The following is a 22,469-nucleotide window of genomic DNA, read 5'->3' on the forward strand; positions in this document are numbered from 1 at the left end:
TCCAAAAGAAGAGGATTATAAAATCAACACAGAAAGATATGTGGCCATTCTTTTATGTAACTCTGTATTTAAGTGGCAAACATACAAACTGAAGAGCCAAAGAAACTGGTATGCTTGCCTAATATCGTGTAGGGCGCCCGTGAGCATGCAGAAGTGCTGCAACATGATGTGGCATGGACTCAACTAATGTGTGAAGTAGTGTTGAAGGGAACTGATTCTGTGAATTCTGCAGAGCTGTCCATAAACCCGTAAGAGTACGAGCGGGTGGAGATCTCTTCTCTACAGTACGTTGCAAGGCATCCCACATATGCTCAAAAATGTTAATCTCTGGAGAGTTTGATGGCCAGCAGAAATGTTTTCAACTCAGAAGAGTGTTCTTGGAGCCACTCCATAGCAATTTCGGATGTGTGGGGTGTCACATTGTCCTGCTGGAATTGCTCAAGTCTATTGAAATGCACAATGGACATGAATGGATACAGGTGTAGCAGCACCACTGTTTAGGATAGGAAAAGTTAGTTATGTGGAATATTCTGAGCACAAGTACAGCCAGGTGTCGGCCAGATTGCAGTGAGTTATGCATACCAACAGTTTTGAAGTAGAATAGAGGCCACAGGGCTGTCATATTGCTGAAAGAGTATACGTAGTGGTTTTGCATGTCGCAAATCACAGGTAGAAGGGGCCCACTGGCCAACCTAGCGTGTTATGAGTATGTTACGCGAAGCGGCGTATATGGCAAAACAGAGGTGCATAGCCACATATAAATAGGTGTGGGTTTCTAATGAGATGCATTCAAATGTGGCAGCTCTCCTGGACGGCGAGGCATTTCACACCACCAGATACATGTGGCAGCAGATGGGGCACCAGCGTTCCAGTCCACGGCGGGTCACTGGTTTGACCCTCTGAGGCAGACGTGGGGGCCATAGCCAGCCAGCAGTGGGCCACTTCACAGCTTGTTACCGCAGGCAATTGTCCTGGCTTCCACTACACGCCACAGATTTGGACTCTGGATCGCAGTGGTTGTTGTCGCCACGATCTTAGCCACACCGGTGAGAAGCACGCAACTGGCCGCCTGCGCCTCACACCGAGTGGCGCTGAGTCAGCAGGGTCACAGACCACTGAGTCAACTGCCGGCATCCTGACGACGACGCAACTCCACTGCCATACAAGGCCAACTCACAGTAGTGTGTGCATGGGTCACTGAGGCAGCCATTGTGCGCCAAGCCGTTTCGCAGACAGCGAAGTGGTGTCCTCAGGATTGCGGGACCCAGTGACGCAGATCGAGAGGAACGGGGACACCGTAGTTGGAAACAATAAATCACTTGGAAAGCTCGGATGAGTCTTAATACGGTGCCTTCTACCTCTTCCCGCTACATTTGGTGTTACTGTTACATTCGGTGGCAGAAGTTGCCACTACATTTGGTGTCAGAATAGTGGACTTCGTCTGTCCAGTATGACGTTCGAGCCCACCACCCGCATTACATTCACAAGATGTTTTGCATAGGCATATTATGTTGGTTTTTTTTTGTCAGAATAAGTGTTAGTGTATTTGGGGCAGTAAGATTTATTTTTTGTGGCACTTAATTACTTTTGTATTGGTTTGAGTATGATGTTAACAAGTATGATGATACTGAGGTGTATGGAGTCGGGTTATTCTTGTACTTAAATGTTTTGTTTCGAGACTAACTGGGAGCGAAAGCAACACAATGGCAGAGTCAGGGACGCGAGGTCTGTCGGAACCAGAAGCGGTACGGATTTTGTTGGGAAAAGTAGGACAATTGACAGCAGACAATACGCAGTTGAGAAATGAAGTAACATCTAGAAGTGAGCGGGAAACTGCAACTGATCAGTTGTTTTCGCCTGGGGTACAGGAGATTGATACAACTGCCAAGAGTTTGATTATTCCATTTTCTGGCAAGGCATTTCAGGATGTGTATTCATTTGTGGAGGACTTGGAGACTTCAGCGGTGAGGAATGGTTCGTCTGATAAGCAGCTGTTACATATAGCCAAGATTAGATTAACGGGTGAAGCAAAAACATATGTAAGGTGTTCTGAGACCTTAAGGAAGACAGCACAGTTTAAGCAGTTAAAGGAAGGGCTTTTACAAAGGTACAAAAAGCAGAATATTTTAGGGAGAGGTTAAGTACAATGTCAAAGAGACAGGGGGAGATGATGGAGAAATTTGCGGACAGGATAAGGGAAATTAATAAGTATACTTACGAGTTGGGTCAGAGTGATGAAGCGAATAGTGTTCTGTTGCAGGATACCGAGCAAAGGGTACTTGATGTATTTTTGAGAGGGTTACCTGCGCATATATCGTGGAAAGTGCATGAAGGGACTCCGAAAGATTTGTATTCGGCCATTCAGCTGGCAATTCTATGTGAGGAAATAGACATGGAAACAGGGGTACGCGAGAGGCAAACAGTGTTTACAGCGGGTGTGAACTGTTTTAAGTGTGGTTGTACGGGACATGCGCAGAGGCAATGTACCCAGTCACCGAAGAATAAAGGAAGGGGTGGAAATTGGCAGTGGGGAGGATGGAGAAGTGGAGACAGGAGAGGTGGACAGGCATTAAACAGCAGAGGAGGCCCAAGACCGACCTAAGGGAGCTCCCGTTTAATTTCAAAGCTACGAATACGTATGCAGAGGTGGAATGTTCAGTGGTAGGATCCATAGAAACTAAAAACTTTAAGATTTTGTTGGACACAGGGGTGTAAGTGTCAGTGGCTACTAGGAATATAATGGGATGAAGGAAGCTAGACCCACCACGTTATAGGGTGCCCGGAGTGGGGGATAAGGAGGTCACGCCTTTGGGGTCAGTGACAGTTGACTTTCGAATAGAGAAAGTCCGATTTAATGCACGCATGGAGGTAGTACCGTGGGTAAGCGAGGGCTACGACATGATCCTACGAGTATATTTCTTGCATCAACATCATGCCAAAATTAACCATGGGCAACAAACTGTGAAACTTGGGGGAATGTTATTTCAGCTAGGGGAAACTGTTGTCAATGCAGAGCTGTCGTGAGGGGCATCCTATGTAATGAATAAACCAATTGAAGTGCATACATTAGCATTAAGGCTAAATTCGTATGAGTATGTGTCTAGTGGCACCGGGAAGTTGCTTTGGGTAAGTGTGGAGCCAAACCTACCTGTGGGTACAGTATGTGTTATTGAACCATTAGAGGATGATGAAGTTTTGGGTAGGATGATGAAGTTTTGGGTCCATTGGGTTGTTTTGTGAAACATAGTGTTGTACGCGTACAGGGAGGGAATGACGGGCGAGTAGTTCCCATGAACGTGGATAATTTTAGTGATGTAGACGCGAATTTGAGGAAAGGAGTTTTAGTAGCAAATATGGATGTGCCAGATGACAAGGACTTGTGTTCGAGAGGTAGGTGAAGCGATCAACCACTAACTGCTGATAGAACTGCATTGTGTGACAAAATTAAGCATTTGAAAGGAGGAGAAAGAGAACATATGGAAGAATTATTGTGGGAATTTAAGGATTTGTTTTTCCACAAGGGCCATTACCAGCAACTCCATTAGTTCAACACAGGATACCAACAGGGAATGAAGCACCTGTTTACCATAAACAATACAGAATACCAAGGAATTTGCAGCCAATTGTGGAGGATTTAATTGATCAGTACCTTGCGGACAGTATTATAGAGCATTGTAATAGTTGCTGGGGAGCGGGCATTGTCGTTGTGCCTAAAAAATCTATGGATGCAACTAAGAAATACAGGTTCTGTTGTGACTACCGATACCTCAATAATAAGACAGTAATGGCTCGCATACCCCATTCCAAACATATTGGAGACTTTGGATCACTTAAGACAGTGCCAGTACTTTTCTACGATGGATTTGACAAATGATTATCATCAGTTATAGGCGGCTCCAGAGGATCGTCCAATAACTGCTTTCACTACTCCTGGAGGCCATTACCAGTGCATTAGAATGCCATTCAGTTTGAAAAACACTACGGCAATGTTTCAGAGGTTGCTAGACAGTATCTTGAAGGGTTTGAAACCACAGTAGTGTCTGGTCTATTTGGATGACATTATAGTGTTTTCAAGTAGTATGGAGCAACATAGACAGCAGTTAAGGGAAGTCTTTATGAGGTTAAGAGCAGCTGGTTTGACATTGTGTCTGAAGATGTGTTATTTTGCATTAGAAGAAGTAAAATATTTGGGTCATATTATCAGTAAGGACGGAGTGCGAACAGATCCGAGGTTGGTACAGGCTCTAAGGGATTTTCGGGAACTGAAAACAGTTAAGTAAGTGCAATCATTTGTCGGACTTAACAGTTTCTATTGAAAGTTCAGGAAGGGTTGTGCAGATTTAGCACAGCCGCTGATGCGATTGTTATGGAAGGGTGTGAAATTTGAGTGGACAGAAGAGTGTCAGAAAGCGTTTGACAAACTGAAAGAAGTGTTAACATCAAGTCCAGTTCTTGTGCTTCCAGATTTTGAAAAGGAGTTTATACTAGCATGCAATGCATCGAATGAAGCATTAGGGTGTGTTCTTAGTCAGGAAATTGATGGGAAGGAACATCCTGTAGCCTATGTGCGTAGGCAGTTGAATGCAGCAGAGAGGAATTACTCAACAACTGAGAGGGAGATGCTTAGTGTAATCTATGGAATCACATATTTTAAATGTTATTTATATGGGAGAAGATTTTGGGTAGTGACAGATCATGCTGCATTGAAGTGGTTGTTGAGGTTGAAGGATCCGTCGGCGCATAAGCCCAGGAAGGAGCACAGTAATGCGGGTGCACTAAGTAGAAAGGTGGCAAAAGTAGAAGTCATAGGTTATGACCTAGCAGTATGGCAAGAACTACAGGATGTGGACAACGATTGTAAATTGTATCGGACACAGCCACAATTTAACATGTATGATGGTCTTATATGCAGGGAAACGAAGTCAGGGCCAAGGGTAGTGGTGCCAGCGCGAAGTTGAGGGATGGGGTTTTAAAGGAAGCACATGATCATGTGTTACCTTGTCATGGAGGGTGTAGAGCGACGTATAGGAGAGTGGCAGAGAGGTATTGGTGGAGAGGCAGGAAAGTAGATGTGGATCAGCATGTCAAGAATTGTATACCATATGCTCAGAGAGTAGATTTGAACCGGAAACAGATACTGCTACAACAACTGCTGGAAGTGATGTGTCCATTCCCTATGCTGGAGATCGATGTCTGACGAACTTTCATTGGGGAACAGATTTGTTCTGACAATAATAGACTATTTTTTGAGGTATGTGGAGATGGTGGCTATGCCAAATCAACAGGCAGCAATGGTCGCGCAAGCATTAGTAAACAATTGGATTTTGAAGTTTGGTGAACTGGAGACAAGGGACCAGCTTCATGTCGGATTTAATGAAGGAACTGTGTGAATTGTTGAACGTAAAGAAGTTGAGGATGAGTGCATTGCATCCGCAGGCCAATGGAACGACAGAACGGGTACACAGAGCAATCGGGAAGATGCTGAGTTTTTTGGATTCTCATCACTGTCAGTGGGACGAGTATTTGAAGCATATTGTATGCACGTACAATGCAGAAGTCCATACAAATACTGGTTTGTCTCCATATGATGTAGTGTAGGGAGGGGGGGGGGGGGGGGGCATGCCATCACCATTTGATTTGGTGAGGCTACAGAAAGGAAGGACCAGTGAACATGTACGTCAATTCACAAGAACAATTCGGGATGTTTGGAAACGGGTCAAAACGCAAATACAAAGGCTTTGGAAAAGCAGGAAGATGCAGTAAAGCAAAAAGGAAGTTTACCGCAGTATAGAATGGGGCAATGGGTAATGCTGTCCAGCCCCTATATCAGGGTGTATATGCGGACAAGGAAATAAAATTCCTGGATCTTTCCCGAATTTCCTGGTTAAAAATACACTTTCTCCCGGATGAAAACACACTTTTTCCGTGTTATTAAGTGACAGTATATTTTCCATCGGAGCTGTAAAACTTATCAATCCTTTGAATGGTTCTGTTTTCATACACAGGCGTAGAATTTCCCGGCACTTTAGAAAACTAAAGTCAGGGAAGAAAACTCCTTTTGGAAAGATTTTTGACGTGCAGCAACATTTATGTTGCATATTTTCATATTACGAAAGTATAAATTCGAATTCCACCAAACGCCGCATGTTATTTAGGGAACCACTGTAATCGAGATTGCGATGCGCTTTTGTAAGCCAGTCATAGTTCATGTCACGTGATCCTGCCAGACAATGACAGCGGATATTCAGACCACAGGACATGTGATGTAGTCAGCTAATAGCAACATCACTGTTAAGTAGTGCCGACACACAAACAGGAAAAGTTAATGTTTTAAATTAATGTACATAGTGTCACTACAAGAAAAGCAACGCTTTCACATATAATATTGGTCTCTAAGGTTAATAAGCTGCAAGAGAAGCTAAGCTTTCACATATAATGTTGATATTTTTTGCGCGTGTTACACTTTAGGATATATCATGCAAATGTGCCAGTAAAATTTTTAGCCAAGTCCAGTGACTTGTCCTCAAAGTTTTCCACATATAAATTAGCTAACACAGAGGGGAGAGAGAGCTTCCCGTAGCACTATATCAATTTGCTCATAATAACGACATGAATGTCTGATCTTCTGGGCTCGAAATACTTCTAAATGGCTTGTCATCAAACGCTCTGTGATTAACAAAATTCATTGTACAGTCTCGCAGATAGTTCAGTTTGCGTAAAAGGAAATTTACTTTGAAACTAATGCTTTTCAAACCACCATTTGCAATATTTTTCCGTGACCTGTTAGAAATAGGTTCGTTTCATTAGTCGTCAGAGAGCGACAGATAACAGGTGCCACCATGCTTTGTCTGCTGCTATGACACAGAAATCCCGTATGTTCGTACACGTAAAACATTAAAAGATCTTACATAATGTCACAAAAGAAAAACGACATCAGAGGATATTCCAAGAGCATCGGAATTTCGTGAACCATACTAAAATGGCACATTTAAAGTGCATACTTAAAGAGCACATTCGCATGTCCAGATTCCCAATGAACTAGGCCCCGACCTGATATTAAGCTTCTCGGTGTGGGTTTTGGGATGTAAATTTTCTTGGAGTGCCAATACTGTATTAACTCATTTTTGATTCTTTCTTATGGCATAATGCCATACGTGCTAGAAGATGAAAACATGCACTTGAAATTAGCCAATAAAGTGGAACTAAACACTTCATTTCAAACACATGGACTGCCACTGCATAGAAGATTGATAAAAAGCAAATTTATGTAGCAAACCGACAAAAATAACTTCATTGTTAATACTGCGCATATGTGAATCTAGCAGCTTGGGCGCGGCCTTACAATTTTCCCGGTTGCATCTAGCTGCTTGCTGTGACTGCTTATACAGCCAATAGCCACATTTATGTAGCCGGAAATGGGAGAAGGTACCACTCATAAGCCACTCAACTGCGTATGCGCATGAGCCCGCTCGGAACTGCTAAAACGAATCTAATGTAAACAGTTGTGACGTCATGCTCATCGGAGACAATTTGTTGTTACGAAGTATTGCATAGTCTTCCTGAAGCCTTTGACACATTTTGCTGTTGGCAAACGTTTGTATGAACACTGTGTTTTGTTGTTGTATATAGCACATTTCCTTTGCAATTTATGTTTAATTTTCCTTTTTTTCTCGTTCACATTTTATTGTTGCACTATTATTGTGCAGTAGCAGGATACAGTAATATCCTTTGTTAAAGTATCGATTCTTACCAGTCAAAATTACAAAAATTTAACTGAAAACTAAAACAACGGAAAATTCCCAGAATTCTAAAAAATTCCTGGGTTTTTCCCGGATGAAAAAATTCCCGGATCTCCCGGGTCGTATACACCCTGCATATGCAAAAACGGAAAACAAAGAAGTTCCTCATGAGGTATCAAGAGCCATACCGAGTTGTTGAAACCACATCTCCCATTTATATTAAGCTTCAGCTGCCAACTAGAACAACGATAGCACACCTTCGGCGGTTACAACCATTTAAGAGTTGCCCAGATGTTATTCCAGACGTGTCACAGGAAGGAAAGAGGAAGAAAGAGAGAGTGAAGAGATGCTAAGCACAGAGAAAACCAGGAAGATAGAGTACTGAATGAAGTACTGTATGCTTTGCGATCCAGAAAGTAGTAAAGTATTTGCAGAAGCAAAACATATAGAGCTCGAGGGGAGTGGGAATTTTAATCAATGGAGCTAAGTGTAACATAATAGGACCAATCTTCCACCTGCCAGCATCAGTTTCAGGAGTCACGCAATTGAATGTTACACAGCCACAGCTGTACTGGCCGGAAGCCACTTTAGAGTTTTTGCCAAGGCAGAATCTGACCTTGTTAAATCAAATTCTGGAGCCAGGTCTGTTGAGATCCATAAAACCAGTTCATTATAGATCAAGAGGGGCGCATATCAGCCGAACAGCTTGTGCAGTATAGAGAAAAGCAACGGCAAACAACATTCATTTTGAGAACCGCTGTGCCAAGTGTCATCGCAGCCTTAACTTTGTTATGTGTTGTTTTCTTTCTGATCAGGCGGAGAGCTAATTCCAAGTGGGAACCAAGGGTAGTCCAAGTCCCAGTGGATTGGATACCAAGGGCGTGAAACGAGTAGCTAAGGGGTTGATCGAGCAGTGGTCGCCAATAAGGAATTTTTACGTTTTGTTTCATGTCATGGTTTTAAGGGGCACTAGACCACATTTAAGTTTTCTAGTAGTACGGAAATATGTCATAGGTGACAACCCAAACAAGGTAAGAGCTAGTTAAGGGTCGTCCTGGGGACTGGGTCTTTCTGAAGAGGGGAATAATGTAGCGGCACTACCTTTTAGGATAGGGAAAGTTAGTTTTGTGCAACATTCTGAGCACAAGTCAGCTAGGTGCGGGCCGGATTGCAGCGAGTTACGCATACCAAAAGTTGCGAAGTAGAATAGAGGCCACAGGGCCATCAAATTGCTGAAAGAGTATATGTAGTGGTTTTGCATGTTGCAAATCACAGGCAGAAGGGGCCCACTGGCCAACCTAGCGTGTTATATGTATGTGACACGTAGCGGCGCATATGGCAAAACAGAGGCACACAGTCACGTATAATTAGCCTTCCAGTACATGGCAGATCGCTGTTTCGACCAACGTGGGGTCTGTAGCCAACCATCGGTGGGCCATTCCACGGCTCGCTACCATGGGCAGTTGTCCTGGCTTCCGATACATGCAGGGGGTCATCCTGAGGTGAGGGCCGCAGATTCGGACTCCAGATTGCAGGCGTTTGTTGTTGCCACGCAATCTTAGCCACGCCAGCGAGAAGCACGCAGTTGGCCGCCTGTGGCTCACACCGAGAAGCACTGAGTCAGCAGGGTCGCAGACTGCTGAGTCAACTGCCGGCATCCTGACGACGACGTAACTCTGCTGCCTTACAAGGCCGACTGACAGCAGTGCGTGTACGGGTGGCTGAGACAGCCATTCCACGCGAAGCCGTTTCGCAGACACTGAAGTGGCGTCCTCAGCATTTCGGGACCCAGTGATGCAGATCGAGAGGAACGGGGGCACTGTAGTTGGAAACAATAAATCACTTGGAAAGCTTGGCCAACTCTTAATACTGTGCCTTTTACCTCTCCCCACTACATTTAGTGTTGCTGTTACATTTGGTGGCAGAAGTTTCCACTACACAGGTGATCAGACAGGATGCTTGCATACATGTCACCTGCAGAGTCATGTCTAGACTTATCAGGGTCCCATATCATACTAACTGCAGATGCCCCACACCATTAGATAGCCTCCAACAGCTTGAATAGCCCCCAGGGATTCATGAGGTTGTCTCCATACCCGTTCACATCCATCTGCTCAATACAATTTGAAACAAGACTCATCTGACCAGATAACATGTTTCCAGTCACCAGCAGTCCAATGTTGGTGTTGACAGGCCCAGGCGAGGCATAAAGCTTTGTCTCATGCAGTCATCAAGGGTAAACGAGTGGGCCTTTGGCTCCAAAAGCCCATATCAATGATGTTTCACTGTATGATTCGCATGCTGACACTTGTTGATGGTCCAGTATTGAAATCCGTAGCAACCTGCAGAAGGGGTTGAGTTCTGTCACGCTGAACAATTCTCTTCAGTCGTCATTGGTCCCATTCTTGCAGGATCTTTTTCGGGCTGCAGCAATATTGGAGATTTGATGTTTTCCTGGATTCCTGATATTCACGGAACACTCATGAAATGGTCATATGGGAAAATCCCCACTTCATCACTATCTCAGATATGCTGTGTCCCATCACATGCACGTCAACTATAACACCACATTCAAACTTTGATAACCCGTCATTATAGCAGCAGTAACCAATGTAACAACTGCATCAGACCCTTGTCGTCATATGTAGGTGTTGCCAACTGCAGCACCATATTCTGCCTGTTACAAACAGTATATGATCAAAAGTATCTGGACACCTGGCTGAATATGACTTATAAGTTTGTGGCACCCTCCATCACAAATGCTGGAATTCAGTATGGTATTGGCCCACCCTTAGCCTTGGTGACAGCTTCCACTCTTGCAGGCATGCATTCAACCAGGTGCTGGAAGGTTTCTTTGGGAATGACAGCACATTCTTCATGAATTGCTGCACTGAGGAGAGGTATCGATGTCAGTCAGTGAGGACTGGCACAAAGTCAGCATTCCAAAACATCCCAAAGGTGTTCTATAGGATTCAGGGCAGGACTTCAGGCCAGTCTATCACAGGGGAGTTATTGTCGGGTAACCACTCTGCCACAGGCCGTGCATTATGAACAGGAGCTCGATCATGTTGAAAGAAGCAATTGCCATCTCCAAATTGCGTAACAGTGGGAACAATGTAGCCATGTGCTGTGATAGTGCCACAAAAAACAACAATGGGTGCAAGCCCCCTCCATGAAAAACACGACCACACCATAACACCAACACCTCCGAATTTTGCTGTTGGGACTACACATGCTGGCAGATGATGTTCACTGGACATTCGCAATACCCACACTCTGCCATCGGATCGCCACATTTTGTACCATGATTTGTCACTCCACACAATGTTTTTCAGCTGTTCAATCATCCAACGTTTATGCTCCTTACACCAAGTGAGGCGTCGTTTGGCATTTACCAATGTGATGTGTGGCTTATGAGCAGCCGCTCGGCCATGAAATCAAAGTTTTCTCACCTCCTGCCTATCTGCCATAGTACTTGCAGTGGATCCTGATACAGTTTGGAATTCCTATGTGATGGTCTGGATAGATGTCTGCCTATTACATGTTAGGACCCTCTTCAACTGTCGGCGGTCTCTGTGAGTCAACAGATGAGGTCAGCCTGTATGCTTTTGTGCTGTATGTGTCCCTCCACATTTACACTTCACTATCACATTGGAAGCAGTGAAAATCTCGTGTACAGACATTTGAGACAAGTGACACCCAATCACATGACCACATTTGAAGTCCGTGAGTTCCCTGGAGCATCCCATTCTGCTTTCTCACGATGTCTAATGACTACTGAGGTCACTGATACGTAGTAGATGGCAGTACAATGCACCTAATATGAAAAACGTATGTTTCTGTAGGTGTCTGGATACTTTTGATCACATAGTGTATCTCTGTATTTGAAGATGTGTGCCCTTACCAGTTTCTTTGGCACTTCAGTGTAGAAAGAGAATAAATAACACCACAGTGATAGACTGGTACTTCTGCAGACAACGGAAAAAATATGGTTTGGAAGCTAAGGAAACAATAATTAGAAATTGTAGTCAGAATAGAAGTAAAATGAAGTGAGAAGATGTCCAGGAATAGCACAAGTCGGAGAGGAATGACTGCAGCAGAATTTGAAATGGTGGTGGGTAATCTCAGTCTATGTCATGCAATACATGTGACCTGAACGTACTGTCCTGATAACATTTAAAAATCTTTGTGAATCTACAGAAAGGATGTAATGTCTACATTACATTTATGAATCACTCAATTTTGTATATCATTTTTATAGACTGACAAGATTATCAAGGTTTTCAGAAGAGCTTCTGTGAAGTTTGGAAGGTAGGAGATAAGGTACAGGCAGAATTGAAGCTGTGAGGATGGGTCACGAGTCGTGCTTGGGTAGCTCAGTCAGTAGAATGCCCACAAAAGGCAAATGCCCCGAGTTCGAGTCTCAGTCTGGCAAAAAGTTTTAATCTGCCAGGAAGTTTTTAAGATTTGATCTCATTTCAAATCTTATTTTTAAACACCGGAAAACAATAACTGTTACCAGCATCTTGCTCTCGGGTCTGCGAAGGGTGCAGAGTAAACACCAGCAAATGCTACATGCCAGCAGCACCCTCCTGATAATTTTGAGCAGTTGCCTTGAGGAAATGTGAGATTTACAAAATTCGATCTGGTGACAGACTGGAGATACATACATTGAACACATCAGCCAGGAAAGCTTGAGTAGTAACAATTACATTATTATGACTGATATATTTGTCAAGAAGTAAACCATAAACATGAAAACATTGTCATACTTACCAAACCAACATCCTCTGTTGGCTCTAGCACAATCTTACGTGATTCTCTACAAAGAGTTATATAAAACTGTACAAAATCTGTCCTCTTAACCACCTGATGCAGTCCAAAGCACAATGCTATTATCGCCACTGACATCACAAAGAAGATAATAGTGTTCACGCGCTGATCATCTAGCAGCAACTTCGTTATAATGCGATTACTGGACACAAGAAATCCGGCTGCACCTGAAGAATCATTTACGACTGCAATAACATTTCCACAAAGATACAGGTGAAATAATTCAGTTATTAAGATAATGTTGAAAAAGTGACACACAAAAGAACTCACAATTTTAGTAGCACATTTGAGAACACTGTTTCCTGATCTATACTTTCCTGCAGATCTTAAATTATGAATTTAAGGAGTGTGCAATTGCTCCATTTAGTATTTTAATGTAAAAATCACCCAAAGAATCTAACCAACTGAGTAATAAGTTTCCAAATTGAACAGTTCTCAGGTATCCGACCAGGTAGCGTCGTAATTTCTCCTCAATATTTCGGCAGACTTACACGCTGCCATCTTCAGACAGACCCTATATATAGGGTGCTGAGAGGAACAGCACAGCATTTGTCAGGAACCACCTAAAGATGGCAGCGTGTACGTCTGCCGAAATATTGAGGAGAAATTACGACATTACCTGGTCGGATACCCGAGAACTGTTCAAATTAGAAATACACCGGGAAAACTTCAGATCACATATCAAGTTTCCAAATGTAGAATTCCATTTAACCAACACTAGAATTTTCAGACTTCCTTCAAACTTCACTCCTTTCTTAACTTATATTTACAGCCTGACCATATTTCTTCCTACTGTGTGGTCAGTCTGACTCACTGTTGTTCCCTTCATTCAGTTTTGTAGCCACTGTTTTACTTTTCCAGTAAACTCTACCCTACAATTGATAAAAACATTCTAAAGCCAAGATCGCACATTTTTAGCAAGTAAAATAGATCACTCCTTCTGTCGTCTCAAAATGAGAAAACTCAATCTGCCCTCCATTTCTTTCATACTTCTCACCTTGCCTCATTTTTCTGATTTATTGTTATAGATTTAATTTTTAAAAAATGCCACTGCCACCCACATGAATGCCATTACATCCCCCTCCCCTCTTTCTCTATTGTTTTCTGTTCATGATAAGACTAGTCTCGTCTTTCCTTTTCGAAACATGCCTTGGCAGCCCCTTCAATCTTCATTTCTCTGCCATAGCAATGCTGTCCTACTCCAGCTAATGAAGCAAGACTCAGAACTTATTTATAAATCCTGTCCCAGTCTTAGCACTGTAACTGCCTCTTTATGGTGCACATGGTTGACTTCAGCAAGTTATTTTTCAATAATGATACTGCAAACATTCCTGTGAATGTGTCTATCTAATAAAGCAGAAGAATTAAATGTATTAATAAGTCATGAATTAGAAGCTGTATTGAGAATGTGTCTTTCTGAGGGAAGTCTGAAAACTCTGGTATTGATGATAACATAACAAAATCAGTCTCCTTATAAAATTTCTTTTTGGCAGACTACTACTGTACACCTGGTGGTGCTTTATGTGAATAGCTATACCCACTAAGGATGTTCTAAAATCAAAAACATAGCAAATAGTGCCCTTTAGAGCAGAAAAATTGAGATTGCAGTAATATAAAATAAAGTCATGTAATGTATCATGGTAAATCTTACAATAATGACAACAAGTAAGATAGCCATGGACCAAATCCTGATTAACAAAGATAAATTCACTTGGTCTATGAGTGTATACAATGATTCAGTGACTATAAATCTTTAATACTTCTCATTCATTCATTCATCATGTTCTGTATATCCATAAGCAAGGGAAACCATCAGGGGCTGTGGAATAAGCCAAGGTATACATTAACAAAAAACATACTAACGGTAGAAGCTTTACCTGTACATTGTACAAACAACAAACCATCACTATACTATTATAGTATGTTGATAATTATTACTATTATTAATTAAAACACAATTTCATTCAGTTGTGATTAGTTTGAAACTAATAACTATCAACATACCGTAATATTATATGCAAGTGAGGGTGATAGGACTACAAAAATTGGAGACATCACTATACCAACACTAATAATTAAAAAAAAAAAAAAAAAAAAAAAAAAAAAAAAGGTGGGGGGGGGGGGGGGGGGGGGGGGGAAAGCCTAAACACAGAGTGGTGTATTCCAGTTCACCAAGCAGCTAGGACAGTATTTCTACAAAAGGTACACATTTAATACTGGTTTTCTGTGCTCACTACTTCATCTATAATTCATAATGTGGTGTATTTTACCACCAAATGATTTTTGATGCTCTTGTGAACTCTGTAGATCATGTACCAAGTAAAAAATAATCTTTTCCTTATATTGTTAATATTAATATCAATAATGCAAGTATTCATTCCAATAACTCTGCGCACCTATAGGGGCACAGTTTGTGTGTGTGTGTGTGTGTGTGTGTGTGTGTGTGTGTGTGTGTGTGTGTGTGTGTGACCTCTAGCTAAAGAAATAATTTATTCAGAAATCTATAAGAACAAATTCTGTGTCTGTCTCTAAAAGCATATACATATAATAGGAAAATAGCTGGCAGAGACAAATAATTTAGGAGAAATGAGACCGCTCACTGAATAGCACAGCTGCTGGGTTGTCAACAGGCAAATCTACCAGCTTTCAGGTTGACTAAGGTGGATTGGGGGTTGTGCTGGGTGGGCAGATAATGGAGGGATGGCAGATGCATAGGCTAGGCATGTGATACACGGATAATGGAGCCTGTGGGGTGTGGCACATGATTGTAATGTGGAGATGTGGCTGGAAGGGGGTTACAAGACAGAAAGTGTTTAGCAGTGGGTATGGGAACATTGGGTTATTAATGGAGATTAGAACCAGAAGGGTTATGGGAGTGAATTACATTTTGCAAAGATAAGCCCCATCTGCATAGCTGAGAAAAGCTGGTGATGGAAGGAAGGATCCAGGTGGCCAGAGTTGTGAAGCAGACATTGAATTTGAGCATTTCAGCTGCATTTTGTGCCACTAGGTGGTCAACTTTCTTCTCGGTCACAGTTTAGCAATGGTTATTCATTCTGGTGGAAAGTTGGTTGGTTGTCATACTGACATAAAAAGCTGTGCAGTGACTGCAGCAAAGTTGGTGTAAGACATGGCTGTTTTCACCAATGGTCCTGCTTCTGATGGGGTACTGTAAACTCATGACAGGACTTGAGCAGGAAGTGCTGCAAGAGTGGATCGGGCAAGTCTTGCACCTGGGCCTTCCAGAGGGATATGATCTGTGTTGGGGCTGGAATATGTATAGAGATGGACCAGGATGTTGCTTAGGCTGGGTGGGCAATGGAAACCACTTTAGGAAGGAAGGTAATGATTTTGGATAAGATGTCCCTCATTTCTGGGCACAATGTTAGATAGCCAAAGCCTTGACGATGACAATCAACCAACTATCCACTGGAATCAGTGCCCACTGCCAAATGGTGGTCAATTACATTCTTGACAGCAGTTTGACAGTGGCCATTCATTCTAGCAGACAGCTGCTTGGTTGTCATTGCCATGGCTTGAGTTCAATGACTGCTTCACAATCCAGGCTATCTGGATCCTTCGCTTCACCACCAGCTCTTCTGAACTATGCAGATGGGAGTTATCCTTGCAACACATCCTTCCCTCCCTAACCCTCCTAGCCTTAACCTCTGTTAACAAATTGTACCCATACTCTCTACCAAACAGTTTCGCCTTCTTCTGACTTGTCATCTCCTCCCAATCCATGCCTCCACATCACCTTCATCATGTTCTGCACACTACTGACAAATACCAGTGAACCACATACCTAGTCTGTACACCTGTCACCCCTTTCTCACACATCCTTAGCCAACAAATCTCCTGCCTCCCTCTGAGAGCCATTAGCCGCACATCATCAACACCTCTTCCTGCCTCCTGCCATCTCCTCCTCTACCCTCCCCACCCAGCACAGCTCCCACCCCACCCTAACCCACCTGTGTGAAATGCATTCCCAATAATGTATGTCCAGCCAGTATAATGTAAGGGCACAGGTGTGTGTGTGTGTGTGTGTGTGTGTGTGTGTGTGTGTGTGTGTGTGTGTGTGTGTGTTTTTATACTCTAACTCAATAAAAGATTTATTCTGAATATTAGCGAGTGTTCTTTCCCTTTTCTTTGTGCCTGTTGATGACTCAGTGCTTCTGCTATTCACTGACCGTCCTCCTTTACACATAAATTATTTCCAAAAGCTTGTACTTATTCGTTAATTTGAGTCAGAGGTATACACAAAGGATTCTGTAATTTTACAGTTTCAGGTATGAAAATAGAAGGAGTTTATACTTACATGCAAATACAAAACTGCACTCAAACAACCTTTGTCCAGAAATGAGCAACTGCTACCGCATTTTCTTGTGAACTGAACAATTCCTCTTCTTTCCAAGAATTACAGTAACATAAGCAACGAGACAGATGTTTCATTTATGTACTTCTCCACATGCACAAAGTGTTGGCCCTTGCAAGTCTCCCCATTTCATTACGTTGTTCTTGGTTTTGTGATGCCCATTCATAGCCTGGTCAGTGATCTACACATTTGGTCCAGTCAAAGTTGACTCTGGCAGGTAAGTGTTCTCCTGGCTTTACCCACAATTGAGGATGATTTATTTTGGCTGCCCATACTTTTTGTCTGGCTTTCTTGGCTGACGTATTTAGTAAAGATGTTGACTGTAAAAAAAAAGCACTTCCTAAATTTCAGTCTGTGCCTTATTTCCTGCAGTGGATGTAACTCAATTTCTTTAACTTTCTTTCTTTTGTCATTTGCAGCTACTTTCTGGTGTGTGTCAGGAGCAGCAACACCCGCCACGCTGTACAATTTATAAACAGTAATTAGCCTTGCAATTTCGTTAAGATCTGTGTTATTTCTTTCATGTGAACAGATTTATATCACATTGGGCAGGGTTATTCACCAGTTGAGAAACAAAGTGTCATAGCAAAAGTACAGATCACTTATGGTTGGGTACTCCAATTACTACCAACTAGTTTCCAGATGACGATGTTTCAAGCTGACATCTTATGTTTAGCATCAAAGCAGTGCTGCTGGTAAGTGAGTGATCTGTCTAAGGTAACTGCAAGATATTTGAGTGTATAACAATGCTCCAGATCAATGCCTTCCCAAATCACTTTCAAATCCAGAAGCATTGTAGTGATCATCAATTTTTATCTCATAATATTTATTGATCTGAGGGGATCGTTTTTCTAGCTGTTTCTTAACTCTCCAAAAGTGGACAAAACTGTTTGTCAATTAGGCAAATTAAAGTAAGTACTAGATTTGATTATAGCCAGATGAGAAAATTCTACACAATTTCAGGTAATAGTAGTCCTACATTTTGATAATATAAACACTGTGCATTACCATTCAACCAACAATAGTATAATGCAAGCAGATGATAATCTCCATGTAGCCATGTTTGCAGGTTATTTTCAATGCGGAAGACGAGGCTGTATTACTATTTTGAAGTCATAATGACTTGCGATTTGAAGCATATATGTATCACACAAGTTAAAGTTGGGCTCATAGTGTAGCTATTGTGCACACCATACAGGATTTAAAGCTGGGTCTTCTGCTTACTAGGCAGATCCGTTGACCACTACACCATCCAGACAACAGTTATCACTACTGCACAGACTGCTCTATCATGCCTCCTTTCAGACTCAAATTCTCAGCTTACACCTACTCACTACTGATGTAGTGTCCCTGCTCATTAGCCTCAACACTCACAGCATCTTCCCATAAAAGTTTGAGCTTGGAGTGCTTCTGCACAAAAGGGATCATTGGCCATCATTGCCATAATTATGTATGTGATGTCTATTCTTTTGCACTTGTCTAAAAGAACAGACTCCATGTCGTGCAGCCACTATGAATCAAGACACAAAGAAATTAAAGACATTAGCTGCCAGTAGGCATTGAGCCTTTACTGACAGACAATATCCTATCCAGCTCATCCATAAACATATCTCCTGTGCTATCATCCAGTGCACATTTCTCTCAACGCTGTAGTTGGGAGTTGTGTCTCCAGTATATCCTGCATTTTCACAGTCCTGCTGGCCAAAATCTCTGCTAATCTGTTTCCCACTGGCTCACGTTACCTGTTCTCTTTCCTCTTCTGTTCACACCACTTCTTCCCCATTTAGACTGTGTAGTGCCTTCCCTCACCACTCTTCCTACCTTTCTTCCAAACCACGCAAGCACTCTCGCTCTCTCGCCCCTTTGCCAGCCCCCCCCCCCCCTCTCTTCTCTTCTCCTCTCTCTCTGTCTCCCTCTTCAACTCCACTTTCCCCTCCTCTCCTCCCCTCCCTTCCCCTCTTCATCTCTCTCAAATGCTCTACCCTCCACCTTTGTCTTGCTGTATGCCTGGTGAGTCATTAGTCCTTACTTACCTTCTCCCCATCTCCATCTGCCCAAGCAATTGCTCTCAAGTACTGATAATCAATAATCATTCTGAAACTTCCTGGCAGATTAAAACTGTGTGCCTGACTGAGACTCGAACTCGGGACCTTTGCCTTTCGCGGGCAAGTACTCTACCAACTGAGCTACCGAAGCACGACTCACGCCCGGTACTCACAGCTTTACTTCTGCCAGTACCTCGTCTCCTACCTTCCAAACTTTACAAAAGCTCTCCTGCGAACCTTGCAGAACTAGCACTCCTGAAAGAAAGGATATTGCGGAGACATGGCTTAGCCACAGCCTGGGGGATGTTTCCAGAGCACTTGCCCACGAAAGGCAAAGGTCCCGAGTTCAAGTCTCAGTCGGGCACACAGTTTTAATCTGCCAGGAAGTTTCATATCAGCACACACTCCGCTGCAGAGTGAAAATCTCATTCTGGAATAATCATTCTCATTGCGGGAGTGTGCAATCGGGTGTATGTGTGGTCATGTGGGTTAATCTATGGACTTTTACTACAGAAAGAGCAAGAGCTCAAAAGCTACTGTGAATACTTTTTTCTGTTATGTCTTTTTATGTACAATGTATCATTCTGCTATAGGTGAGTGGTTGCTTTTCCTTTCCCTTATTTTACACACTTTTCCAACAAAAAGCTCTATCCACATCACCAGAAGTAGTGTTCTGCCACCCACCCAGCACACAGAATATAAATTTGTAAACAGCAGCAGACATTATCAGTACATTTACAAAGCTGCCAGGACTTATTTCTGCATTGTACATATGACACTATAAGCAATTAATGCACTGAAAATCCAGTTGCAACAAAGTTTCTTGCATTTTGTTGCAGAGAGATTTGAAATGGAACAAACATGTACTGACTATGTGCCTAGATGTTGCCATAATTTTTAGATCTGATGATGGCAGTAGAGCCACAACTGGTTATCAATTTTAATACAGCAGCATTGGACCAAGATATTGCCTTTTATAATATATTGTTCCTTATACACTAAAGCATCAAAGAAACTGGTACAGGCATGTGTATTCAAATACAGAGATATTTAAACAGGCAGAATGAGGTGCTGCAGTCGGCAGTGCCTACATAAGACAACAAGTGTCTGGTGTTATTAGATTGGTTATTGCTGCTACAATGGCAGGTTATCAAGATTTAAGTGAGTTTGAACTTGGTGTTATAGCCAGCGCATAAGCGATGGAACACAGCATCTCTGAGGTAGCAGTGAAGTGGGGATTTCCCATATGATCATTTCACAAGTGTACTGTGAATATCAGGAATCCGGTAAAACATCAAATCTCCGACATTATTGCGGCAAGGAAAAGATCCTGCAAGAATGGGACCAATGACAACTGAAGAGAATCTTTCACTGTGATAGAAATGCAACCCTTCCACAAACTAATGCAGATTTCAATACTAGGCCGTCAACAAGTGTCAGCATGCAAACCATTCAGTGAAACATTATCGATATGGACTTTTGGAGCAGAAAGACCACTCGTTTAACCTTGATGACTGCATGACACAAAGCTTTATGCCTTGCTTGGGCCCGTCAACACTGACATTGGACTGCTGATGACTGGAAACATGTTGCATGTCGAATCTCATTTCAAATTGTATGGGGTGGATGGATGTGTAAGGGTATGGAGACAACCTCATGAATCCATGTACCCTGCATGTCAACAGGGGACTGTTCAAGCTGGTGGAAGCTCTGTAATGGTGCAGGGCATGTGCAGTTGGAGTGATATGAGACCCCTGATACATCTAGATACAACTCTGACAGATGACACATACGTAAGCATCCTGTCTGATCACCTGCATCCATTCCTGTCCATTGTGCATTCCAACGGACTTGGGTAATTCCAGCAGGACAATTTGACACCCCATGCATCCAGAATTGCTACAGAGTGGTTCCAGGAACACTCTTCTGAATTTAAACACTTCCGCTGGCCATCAAACTTGCCAGACATTAACATTATTGAGTGAATCCTGGATGCCTTGCAACATGCTGTTCAGGAGACATCTCCACCCTCTAGTACTCTAACAGATTTATTGACAGCCCTGCATGATTCAAGGTGTCAGTTCCCTCCAGCAGTACTTCATACATGCCACATCATGTTGCGGCACTCCTGCATCCTCGCGTGGGCCCTACACAATATTAGGCAGGTGTACCAGTTTCTTTGGCTCTTCAGTTTATAAATACAACACCTTGTACCTGCAGTGATCTTTGAAAGTCATAAATGTAAGCAATCCCAGTTTACTGCTTGCTACGACAATTTTTTTGCATATCTCAAATATTGGTCCTTAATCCGGGAAACTTTGCAGCAGTTCATGAGGTTGTCAAAACCCAAAACAGAGCCATTAGAATTCTTACAGGTGGACACAGATATATAGTTATGTATTCCATTGTTTAAAATACTGAAACTGCTATGATTGCCTTACATTTATATCATCACATAATAATGTATATCAATAACATAATGTAATGGGGGATGATTGTGATATGAGGAAAAATGGTAAAATAGTGCAACAATACAAGATTAAAAGGAAACTTGCATGGTATAGCAAGTAACATAAATTTGTGTCAGTAAGGTACATGCTGTACAGGAATTAAACTTTTCAACAAAGTGCCACAAAACATAAAATATATAGTAAATAACATTGGTTTTGGAATATCTACTAGGGCAGTGGTTTCCAACCTTCCTTAGACCACCACCCCAGAGTATGGATTCTAAAACGCATTTTTTAAGAGCTATAAGCACTACTTTAAATTTGTTGGTGATATGAGTGTGTATAATAATATTTAGCTAGCATAGACTATTAACTGGACAAGGGTTCCAAACCATTAGTCAAAGATCATAATGAAGACTCAATATGAACAACAGCAATAGTAAGCTACACTTGACAAACATGAACATCAAAAATAAAAAATGAAATCAAAGTAGCTACCACAAAGCACAGGACCATATAGAAAATTAATAATCTTGGCAGTATCAGCATTCATGTTACAGTCAGTCTGCACATCTAAAACAGTCTTGCATATTATTGGATGCCAACAGAACATATAATACGGATGATGGAGAGGCATCTCGGCAAATTAGTAACAGGAGGAGAGCACAAACTGGATGACAACTAGTTATTTGTTTATAACAATATTGTAATATTTAAAAAATACATTTACCATCTTCAAGGGCAAGGCAATTAGATTCAGACTGATTATAAATATATTTCTCTTAACCTATGACACTTTTTAATAATTGAATATCACTCCTAGCAAATTTAAACATTTCTGAATACTGAATGCTTTCGTAGTTCACTGTCACCTAGAGTTCTACCTTCATTAAATCTGTCAAACATCTGTTTCTTGTGTCACACCAGTTTGTGGCATAATCACCATCTTTGTTCACACTGCTGCTAAGGTAATCTCAATGATTGCTGAACTCCCCAGAAAAGTAACCTACACAAAGTTAGTTAGTTA

The 22,469-nt window shown here is 42.1% G+C and overlaps 1 protein-coding gene across 1 annotated transcript in view; it reads right to left on the bottom strand.

Moving 5' to 3' along the window:
* Nucleotides 1–22,469, bottom strand: part of LOC124605592 (equilibrative nucleoside transporter 4) — a 201,826-nt gene that overhangs the window by 153,917 nt on the left and 25,440 nt on the right. The window contains exon 6 of the mRNA XM_047137379.1: nt 12,516–12,739. Within this exon, the coding sequence (XP_046993335.1) occupies nt 12,516–12,739 (224 nt within the window). The remainder of the gene's footprint in view (nt 1–12,515; nt 12,740–22,469) is intronic.

Source organism: Schistocerca americana, chromosome 3 (genome assembly GCF_021461395.2).
Source record: "Schistocerca americana isolate TAMUIC-IGC-003095 chromosome 3, iqSchAmer2.1, whole genome shotgun sequence".
NCBI lineage: Eukaryota > Metazoa > Arthropoda > Insecta > Orthoptera > Acrididae > Schistocerca > Schistocerca americana.